The sequence below is a fragment of the Camelina sativa genome, chromosome 5 (assembly GCF_030686135.1).
Source record: "Camelina sativa cultivar CO46 ecotype springtype chromosome 5, ASM3068613v1".
Taxonomy (NCBI): Eukaryota; Viridiplantae; Streptophyta; class Magnoliopsida; order Brassicales; family Brassicaceae; genus Camelina; species Camelina sativa.
This window is the reverse complement of record NC_141884.1, coordinates 40,898,796-40,909,868: the sequence shown is the minus strand read 5'-3', so window position 1 is coordinate 40,909,868 and position 11,073 is coordinate 40,898,796. Positions and strand designations below refer to the sequence as shown.

Below are 11,073 nucleotides of genomic sequence, written 5' to 3'. Positions count from 1 at the left end.
GGCTCATAACTATAGAGACTATAGGATACTATTATTGACAATGATCGTGTCAAGTCAACCCTTAAAATAGAGACAAAAGTCAAAACCATAATTGATGAAATTATCATATAATAATAAGGTCAAGCAAATAGGACCCAAATCTCATCACAAAATCATGATCGAAGAGTCCAAGTAATATGCGGCCAACACAGAATTTAATTCCGTCAGTCAGAAAACGAAAGAACAAAAAAAAAAACGAACTTTTTATTCTTTTTTAAATGATAAAAAAAGATACTACAATTTTGTTAGCTGTTTTATCTTCTTTTTTTGGAATTTTATGTGTTTAAATCAAATCATCGGAATATCGAAATTCTGATGCACCGCCGCCGTAATCTCGTCGGCCGATTCTAACTCGCACTCATCCTCCATCTGTTCCAACAAAATCGAATTTTTCATATTAAAGATAGGATTTTTCGATTTGGGTTAATCAAAGTAAATAAAAGAAATGGTTACCTTGAGTTGGAAGGAATAAGAAACAGAGGAGTGAGACGAAGATGCGATATTGAGATGAAGAACAGTGAGTCTAAGCTTTTCGAGTGAAACGATTCCTTTAAGAAGTTGTCCTTGTTTCTTCAGACATTCAACTTTTAAGCTGACGTGGTTTTGTATCACTGTAGCTTCGACTTTGGGGATGCAACTTTGATCTTTTCGAGTCGTCCACAACTCGTTCGACGAAATGCCTGATAGATGATGATTACTCGCGTTTCCCTCACTGTTTCTCTTTTGCGTTTCAAGCGATTGTATGATTTGCTCGAGGACCTTCACGTAGTTTATAGCTCCTCCTACTATAGACGCTTGGTCTCCCTGCAATGACAAATTAAGTCTTTTGTGATATTGTTTTTGACGATTAAAGGTTGAAACTTTTTTTTGGTATTTTGTGTTATTTACTCGTTGGATGTAGGAAGGTGGGAGAAGGGCACGGAGGGAGCTGATATGTTCGTTCATTTGACGCCGTCGGTTTCGTTCAACAGCAATGTGGTTTATTCTTTGATTCTCAATCTCTTCAATGTTTTTACTTGGTTTGGTCTTCCTCCTCTTTCTCTTTTCTCGAGTCATTTCTTGTGGGAGCAAGTTGTTGGTTTTGCGCTTTCGTCTTGAATTTGCAGTGAGTGGTGATGATGTAGAAGAAGGGAGTGTCATGTTTGCTTGGCTTAAGAAAAGTTCTTGGCTTGACAAAGCTTGACTGGTTCCTTCCATGGATGATGCTGAAATCGGGAAGCGAACGGGTGAATGAAACTCCGGATAGTGTTCGAGTTCCCAAGGCTCTTTGACGGTTTGAAGAGACGACAATAGCGTTAGAAAGTTTGGCTCTTTGATTGTAAAAAACGATGAGGGGTCTTCACTTTGCAGCATCTGTAGGAATGGAACTGTATCTTGTAAGCTTTCTTCCTCTTCTTTAATGGCAATGCTTTGAGCCTCTGCAAATCCTTGAACTTCTAGGCTTCTCACATCCGAAAACTGCAAGAGACACCGGGGAATGAGGGGCGCATATGAATGAAAAAGAAGTGTAATTTAGCTCTACTGTGGGTTTGTTTGAGACTTGGTGTGGGTTAGGACAGTGATAAACAAAAGTAGAAGGGAAAATGGAATGTTTTAGGGGAAACAAAAATGATTGCAGAATTGTTATTGTTTTCTAAAGAACAAACAAAAAAAAGCATTAAATGCAGTATCTGGACTAAGTTGGAATGAGTAAATGCAAGTCTATGTCTCTGAGTATAGAAAAAATGATTCAAGGGAAGAGAGAAGATTGAAGAAAGAGAGTAAAAAAGCTTTCTAAATTGAGCAAAAGATACATACACAGGGGTTGATGTGTCCTTGAAACCTCTCCATTTTTGAGAGCTCTTGTTTGTTATGTAATGTAATGAGCACAGGACGAACGAGTGAGTGATAATAAATGCTAAGAATCACCAAAGAGGCAGAAGAGGAAACTCAGGTACTATTTTCTGATTCTGAGCTTTTCTGGAATTGTAACTGTTAGCTTTATATAGAACAGTGAGTCCTTTAGTAACCTATTGAATAGAGTGGGAAACAGAGGAGCTGTAAAAAATAACAGAGAGGTAAGAAAATAGATGTATTTTGGGTACTGTAAGAGTTGGTGAGGCTGAGCAGAGCAAAGAAGAGATTATTGGTGGAGGCAGTTTTGTCTTGAAGTGGAGACAGACTTTGTGGGGACAATTCTAAATTTACACAGAAGAAGAAGGTAAAAAGAGACATGTCATGGGTAAGAGAGCTTCCTTTGGGTTTGTGTCATCTTTCTCATGATGTCTCAATCATTCTTTCTTCACTATTCCCATAGCATATCATACATTACACCACCACACACCATTCCTTTTTCTTCAAGGCTCAAAAAAGCTAAACTTTATACGGAAACGATGCTGCATGCATCCATCATGTTCTAATGATTTACACCAATTAAGAGCGTTTTAATAGATGTAGAGGTTTCCAAACTGTGATAGTTTTGTCTTTTACTTTGCAAATGCAACCAATACATATCTAATAGCTTGATTACATTATAAGGTTGACTCTAAAGATATTAAACAATAAAAGTCTTATCTATTAAAATGCCTTGGCTGCTACGGCATTAAACAGTGTTTGTCCTATGAAATGTCCCAGTATGTCTACAATCTCACTCCAAACAGGTAACTCCATACCCGGTCTCACAAAACTTGAACAAAGAAACAAAACATTCGGCCTTTGCATACTTAACGAAGACCTTAGAAACCTTATCAACAAATTAAAACTCCAAAGAAAGTTTGGATCATTTGTTATCAATTGTGTACTGGATCGGATATGGTTGTTAACAGTCACACACGAGCTATGGTTACTTGCTCTCAGGACAGAGATGCCCCACTCTTTTTTTGGTAGGTTATTATATTATCAAAGATAATATAAACCCTACAGATTCTGATTCTAACACAAATCCCTAATCTCAAACAAAGTTGTCCTTTTAATTACTTTTTTTAAGACAGGACAAAAAGAAACTTATTCATAAACAAAAAAACAATGGCATATGTCACAACAATGTAATGGGATAGCACACGAGAAAGCGAAAAAAGATTGAACTTCGATCATGAAAATGACAGGAAACCAGAGAAATGAACCCCTTTTGTTGTTTTAACGCTCGATTTGTATCGTAACGTGACTGATATGGAACTCTTTCCATATGTAATCGATCACTTTGTTAAGAACCATATCATCATCAGCTTCTGGTCTAATCCTGACATGACAAGAAACCAGAGCTTTTCCAACCGTAATTGCCCAAATATGCAGCTCATGAACACCAACCACTTCTTCAATTTGCATCAATCCCTTTTCGAGTAGCTTCGCATCGATCTCTCTCGGTGTGCTCTCCATTAAAACCTCAAGTATGCTTCGAATCATCTTAATGGTCGTCCCTAAAACAATAGCCGAAAAGACTAACGTGCAGATCAAGTCAATTACTTTCCATTTAGGTTCATACCAAATCAGACCCCCTCCAATCATCACCCCAATGCTCTGGATTAAATCCCCAAGAACATGAAGATAAGCCCCTTGCACATTAATGTTCCTCCCTTTCTTTGATTTCTCCAGTAATAGCTCAGCTTTTCCCCCATCACCATGACCATGACCATGACCATGACTATGACTATGACTATGATCATGACTATGGCCATGCACATGAGTATGAGTATGACCATGATCATGAGTATGACTATGACCATGGCCATGATCATGTCCAAGCACAAAAATCATTATGATGTTTACAACGAAACCAAAAGAAGCAACGAGAACCATAAAGAAACCATCAACATCATCATTAGTCTCTTGAACGAGTCTAGTCACGGCTTCATAGACCAAAACCCCAGTGAGTAACCAAATGAGCTGGATTGAGACAAGAGCACCCAAAATCTCAATCCTGAAGAAGCCGTAACTCTGTCGTGGATTCGCTTCCCAAGAAGAAGCCCATAAGGAGAGCATAGAGATGGCAAAAGCACCAACATCAGTGAGCAAATGAGCTGCATCTGTTAGTATAGCCAAACTATTAGCCTTAATGCCACCAACAACTTCTATGCTCATGAACAAGAGACCTAACACCGCAACGCAACAGAGCTTTCGCATCGAAACAGCTCGTTCCTTAGCATCACTTGGAGAAGTTGAAAACCCACAAGCTGTTTCACCACAGACTTTACTTCTTCTTGAGTCCATCTGCAGCATTAGAAAAAAAAAGTAACTTTAGAGCTAGAATTAATGAACTATACGCAATTCTATGAATACAGTATATAGATTTGTTTACCTTACAACAAAGCAAGACTGAGGTTTAGAGTTTGAAACATGAAGTATATATTTAAAGGTTGGGGAAAACAGAGAAGTATAACAAGGACATGCATCCCACAACTACACCAGGATGCGAGCAAAACAATATTTCACATTACAGCATACGAAGAACAGAGAAGACTAATAATTAATTATAGTTAATTTAAACCCCATGAAGTTAATGAATATGACAACATATTGACACCAAAACAAAGAGTCAAACCCATAATCATGCGTAGAAGCATTATAAAATGCATATTTAAGTGAAAGCCAAATGTAACAATGACGAAATCCAAGCGACATCAGATTCTGATGTAGACCAATTCTTGATATCATCACATCGAGAGTGGAAAGAATCTGGAGACAAAAGCCACGAAATTGTTTGTTTTTCCCAACGAAAACGAATCTAGCTGTATGATTTTCATCATTATTGTTTTCTTAAACAGGCCCATTTGAAAGTTGTATGATGGGCTAATTATAAATGCTGGGCTGAGGAGGGTGGATATACAGAAAGAATAACTGCGGCTGCTGCTAAATTATTTTGGTCTTTCTAGACGGTCTCTAACTTTGACTTTGACAATTTTTGAAAAATGCAAAGAAAACGTTTAGATTACTTATCGATGTTATGTGAACTCAACTCCTGTGTTCTATCAAACTACAAACCAAACTTTTAATAATCAATTATATCTAACTAAAACCTGCTTGTAAACATTGATAAATAATGTAATCGTTGTTTTTTCTGAACACTTCGAAGTTGAGTTCACATAACCAAATTCCGAAATTAAGACTTACATAGATGGGATAGTTAACGTTGGTTTTATTTAAAAGACTAAAAGTACAAAAACAATATATTTTTCCATTGGGTGATGCAACAGACAAACAGTTTAATAGCATTATTTACACCTAGGCTTTGCGTAACGGAATTGCTTTTTTCGTCTAAAATTTCTTAAAAGATATCGATACAAAGCATGATAAATACATACTCGAAATTTTAAACAAATTGTAGGTATGTAAAACTTAAAAAAAAAAAACAGAACGATAACATAATCATAGTTAAAATTCAAAGAATTTACATCATCGTAATTCTATTTTAAATTGGTAAAAGAAATGGATAATTTTGAACGCGAGATATGTTGGTGGAGTTCTTTAAGTGTCACACCGTAACTATGAATGAGCAACCATGCGTGACCAGACAGACGTAAAAAACTTAAATACATTCCGGTGACTTAAGTGGATCGGATTTGATGGGTTGATCAGGGTCTTTTTTGAAAAGATGAAATAAATATATGAAGTTGTCGATTAGATTTGAAAATTTTCTGTAAGTTTACCTTTTTGAGATATTCAGATATATGTGGTGCTAGCTAAAGCGCAATCGAATTTAACTTGTCTGATAAGTGATAACTAAGTTTTTCGAGCATAATGAAGAATTTGTATTTTATGTAATATATAATAACTCTTATATATTCGTTAACAAATTTTTAAAACTTATTGTAATTTACATGTAAATCGATCTTTAAATGCATGACACAACACACTACCTTTTTGCTTCTCTTTTTTTTTTTTGTTTTTTTTTCCTTTTCTTTAGCCTAAGTTTTGTGCATGAGATAATATGCTTTAACCAACAAAAAAACCAAATATTGAAAACGATCTAGAAACGTTATCAAAGTGTCGTTTATCTAAACTTTTACAGTATAGAAGACACATATATAATATTATTCCTCAGTGATGGAATCCAATCTTCGAGACACTAAGTAATTTCCACGCCGTTGCGACGGAACATCGTCATTAGAGCCAAGAACCCTTGCCGGCAAGCGACCTTCCATGCATTCTTTAAGAATCAAGAAACCAATCTTACCACCGTCGTTTGATTGATCACCACGACGTGCCAAATACATAAGCTCTTCCAATTGATCTCTTCTCATCCTCACTTTAACCCGTACAGTGCTTCTACGTTGTTGCGGCGACTCCTCCACGTGTCTTTCTCTTCCTCCGTCGCCTGAAGCCGGATGTACAGCGCAGCTTCTCCTAAGAAAATTCCCCATTTCTTGATCTTCCTTGTTTTTCAAGTGCTTGCAATAAATGATGCGTGTATATATGACTCGTTTATATATATATATAGGACTATAGAAAGAGACTGAGATTGTTAGGCATTTTATATATAGGCGTGGGCGTTTTATATATAGGCGTGTGCAATTTGGTTTTCCTATTGTTCGGGTTGGGTATTTCGGTTTTGCCGTCAAGGTATGTCCAAACGAAAGCCGAGGAAAATGATTTAGTTTGGTTCGATCCGGTTTGAATATTTGGTTTGGTTTGTGATAACCTTTTTGAAATGAAAGCAGCAATACACAGTTAACTATGTATAACCAAATATCCTCTTGATGACTTGATCTATTTAAAAACGTACGTTGTCCTTGGAAAAATCTAGTATATTCGATTCGATTGCACATAATTTAGTTTTGGGTCGGTGGTATATAAACTGTGGCAGTAGATTTATAGAAAAACCCGGTTAGTTTGAATGTGAAACCATTTGGGTTCTTTTTTCAACTCGGAATTTCATAAAAAATGAGGAAGGAGTTTGAGTAAGAATGTGAACTACGATGCATGGGGCATGCGAGGTTATTAGACGGAAATTATTAAAGTGTTGTTCTGGTTCACGTATCTGCTGACGTGGAATCTAAGTTAATTAAATTACTAGTATATACTAAACAACACACAGGCAGGGTGTGTTTCACGCGTCAACTATCTTTAAAGTTTTCTCCGGGATTTTGTCACCTTAAGCCTGTAATTAAATTAATACTCACCTATTTCTCGTTTTTTATTAATACTCTCCATTTAAGTTTGGAAGTTCCTTCAACAATAACAAACAGATTCAATTATTAGTGTCTAAACCAAAACAATAACAATCTAAACAAAATAATAAGAATGTCTAAATTGAAAACACTCATGAGAAGACTAGAGCGTATTTATTATTCTGTGTGAGTAATGTAGAAGTTTTGAAATCAAGCAACTGGTTTGTGGCTTGAGTCACACAGTAACTTAATCGTACTTGAAATGTATCAAACTACAGTAAAACCTCTACAAATTAATACTCTATAAATTAATAATTTTTGCTGGTTCTAAGTCAGACCAGTATAAAAAATAACAAAATTTGATAAAATAATAAGATAATATTTTTTTAAAAAAAATTTATATGTGAAATATGGTCATAATAATATTATAAATTAATAATCATATAAATTTACACACATATATATATATATATATATTACAATAATATATGGTATAAAATTTTGAAATTTCTTCTAGAACGCGTATCTATAAACAAATTGTTATGTTGTAGATTCAAACTATAAGGATATAAATACTTTATAACATGTCATAAAAATAGCTAAATGTTTTTGAAGTTTTCAATTTATAGATATGCATGATTTTTATTTTGATAGCTTTATAAGCTATTAAAATACGACAAATGGTATTATTATTTAAAAAAATTGAATTTATGTATGTTACGTGTATAAGTGAATTGATTTATAGTATTTATAATTTATTGTCAATAGTTTTGTCTAAATATTACAAATTCAAATATAAAACCATAAAATTTATAACATTTGAAAGCCTAATCTTATTTTGCTAAAATTGTTTCAATACATAATTTTTAAGAATCTAAATATATATCTATAAATTAATAATGTAAATTAATTTATAGATAAATTGATATCATTATAAATTAATAAATGTTATGGTCCCAATATTATTTATTTATAAAAGTTTTACTATAGATTGACAAATTGATCTATATAATCAAGAAAAACACAGACAAAATTTCAAGATGTTGTCTGCAAATGTTTTTTTTAGTCTTTCCAAATAAAAGCAGATTTGCAAAAGATTTGGTGGGATTTCGTTACCTTGATTACTGTTGCTCTTTCCTACATAATGGCAAAAGCCAACCAGCCAATCTTGATGGCTTTTGAAGCATCCATGGGCAAACCATATTTACCCAAAGACTTCAATTTCTCAGCAACTTCAATCATTATTCCCACTGCCTTTTCGTTTTTCTGAGCAAAATCCAGACATTTTTCTGAAGTATTTTTAAGATTCTCCAAAACATACAATTCACCACGCTTCCTTTGAATTTAGAGGTCGACCAATTTGTTGATTCTTCCAATTTTTGTAAGTCTCTCCATCATTTCTCTCTATTTGTCTGGCTTCATCAAAAGCGAGGAAACACATTGGGAAGGGTTAATAAAGGTTTTATAGGGATTTTCAAAATAAGCCAAAAAAAATTATGAAATTTGCATATTGTTCCATATGTGTGCATGGCTTGGTCAATAGCAGTTAGCTATTTCCCTTTTTTTTTTTTTTTTTTGTATCACGGAACCCACCACTATAAAATGAAATCAACGTTGTATATATGGTCATCGAATAAACAATCTACTGCCTAAACTATATAACTAATAAATGTCTCATGTTACTAAAAATATATATATACCGAAACAGACAAGCCAGCCCACATAAACTATTTTAGTCCAATTACTTTCAACAATATATATTAAGTCGTCGGGTCTTTGCCACATGTATTATATAGATCGAATGAAACCTCCCCTTTCTGATTGGGTTTTTGATAATATGTTTTTTTTTTTTTTTTGATCAAACATGAATTTTCATTCAAATTAAAACCCATAAAGGGTTGAGTTCTTACAACATAGAACCAAATAGACATAAAGAACTAAAGATAAGGGCTCCATGAGCTTAACAAAAGGATTTTCACATTGAAAAGGTTTTGAGAAGTCTGTTGGAACCAGAGCGGATTCGTCCTTGAAGTTAGACTTCACGAAATCCTCGACCAACGGGTGGTCATGTACGGCTCTAGCAGATGATACCGGTGAGCTTTTAAAGGGGTGTTCCACGGAGGGAACGGTTGAAGGTTTTTTCGTCAACCTGAAAGGGGTCAAGGGCATGTGATAGTTTAAGCATTGAAGAACATACCTCAAGGATGTAGATGAAGCTGTATTTGGGGATCGCAGGTATAGGGTGTCAAGCCATAGCACAGCAGGTGGGTCATCCCTCTCATGGCAATGGAGGTAAATGAATTCCACACAAAGCTTATTATCGATTTGATCCTGGAAAGTGAAAACAAACCCTAGCTTTCGATCTACTGGCCGAGGGTGGTACAAGGGTTCAAAGGGTTTTGTCGCCAATAAAAGAGGGTTCAAACGCATGAGATACTTTAAGCTTTGAAGAGCAAACCTCATAGATGTAGATGAAGCTATACACGGGGATCGCAGGGAGAGGTTGTCAAACTGTAACAAAGCAGGTGGGTCATCCCTCTCATGGCAATGGAGGTAAATGAGTTCCACACAAAACTTGTAGTCAGTTTGGTCCTGGAAATATTCTACAGACCCAAGCAAACGATCTACTGGTGGTAAGTGGTACAGGGGGTCAAAAGGCTTAATCAGGGGGTTCAAATAAGCTATCGGATCCGATTTATAGCTATGGTTATACAAGGCAGGCATCCGGGCAAAGTTACTTAGCTGACCTCGACAAACAGATTTATCAAGCAATTCTGAAAGCACCAACGTACTGCTACCGAGGTAAACTCGACTTGATCTAGCAGAAAATATTGATACTGGAGAACTGGAACTTGACTTAAGGATCTCCATAACAGGTCTAGGTAGATAAACTCTATCACTAAACAAGCATTATCGATAATGGAACAGCACCTTCACATACGCAGTAAGCAACGACCAAAAAGACTCCAGCAGCAGGCAAATAAGATGTGTGAAAGGATGCAGGACAAACGTTCGTGTAAATGAGAGAACAGACCTGGGCCTCAAAAGACGGAAGCAAGAATCGTTGTCTTTGGTAGTGGGCCGAGATGAGGTTATTGGGCCTAACAAAGGGTACGAGTCCATTAACAGGAACCCTAGGAAACCATCGGATGAGCAAAGGGTGGTGGTGGAAAGGCGGCGTGCTGACAGGTAGCTTTCCCGACTGGATCCACTGGACACTGGGAGGGGCATGGACAACAGAGATCTGGAGTCCCGAGACTTCGCGGTGGGAGAGGGGTTGAAGAGTAGGATAAGTAGCCTCGTTTTCTCAGCTTCTCGCGGACATGGGATTCTTAGCCAGAGGGCGACAACACCGAGAGTTGTCGACTTACACACTGGGCTCAGGGAATCAGGCAAGGCGAGGGTTTGTTCAGATCTGTACATTGAGAGAGGCGTCAGATCGACTAGCCGCATCAGGTGATATGGGGAGAGGGGTTGGGTCAGAGTGAGGGTCATCAGAGAAATCCCTCGCCGTGTAACTCAGGAAGAGTAGCGGATGAGAGAACTTTCCGACAGGGGGAGAGTACTTGAGGGTGAGATTGAGCGTAACTGATTGATTGAGATAAGCACCAACACAAGCTTAAAAGGAAGAAAGACAAGGAAAAGAAAGCAGAAAGAGAACAGAGGACCCGACGCCGGCAAGCCGGAGCTTTACCGGCGTCGGAGCAAAATACGCTTAAGGGGTTCTCGATATTTGTGCCTGAGAGAAAAGTCTCACAAGTACCTTTAAATCTAATGGTGTCTTTTCTTTTTTTTGATAATATGTATGTTTGTTTAATTCAGGACCATATTTTCATGATTTAGTTTTTCGTTAGACCCATTACGTATTACCACTTAGTTAAGTCTGATCCGTTATGTAAGTGTTAGTTAGTTTAAAAGAAAGAACAATTCAGTTTATTTAGGCTAAGGGTTT

At 36.3% G+C, this 11,073-nt stretch overlaps 3 protein-coding genes across 3 annotated transcripts; all 3 read right to left on the bottom strand.

Annotated features, from left to right (window-relative positions):
• Window positions 1-91: 91 nt before the first annotated feature.
• LOC104788503 (transcription factor bHLH67) lies at window positions 92-2,369 on the bottom strand. Its single transcript, XM_010514273.3, has 4 exons — window positions 1,837-2,369; window positions 928-1,497; window positions 493-843; window positions 92-408 (listed from the first exon to the last, which is right to left on the bottom strand). The coding sequence occupies exons 1-4, from the start codon at window positions 1,867-1,869 to the stop codon at window positions 328-330; spliced, it is 1,035 nt and encodes a 344-aa protein (XP_010512575.1). The 5' UTR covers window positions 1,870-2,369; the 3' UTR covers window positions 92-327.
• Window positions 2,370-3,006: 637 nt separating this feature from the next.
• LOC104788502 (metal tolerance protein A1) lies at window positions 3,007-4,224 on the bottom strand. The gene has a single exon (XM_010514272.3). The coding sequence runs from the start codon at window positions 4,222-4,224 to the stop codon at window positions 3,154-3,156; it is 1,071 nt and encodes a 356-aa protein (XP_010512574.1). The 3' UTR covers window positions 3,007-3,153.
• Window positions 4,225-5,765: 1,541 nt separating this feature from the next.
• LOC104788501 (uncharacterized) lies at window positions 5,766-6,612 on the bottom strand. Its single transcript, XM_010514271.3, has one exon. The coding sequence runs from the start codon at window positions 6,372-6,374 to the stop codon at window positions 6,045-6,047; it is 330 nt and encodes a 109-aa protein (XP_010512573.1). The 5' UTR covers window positions 6,375-6,612; the 3' UTR covers window positions 5,766-6,044.
• Between the last annotated feature and the right edge of the window lie 4,461 nt (window positions 6,613-11,073).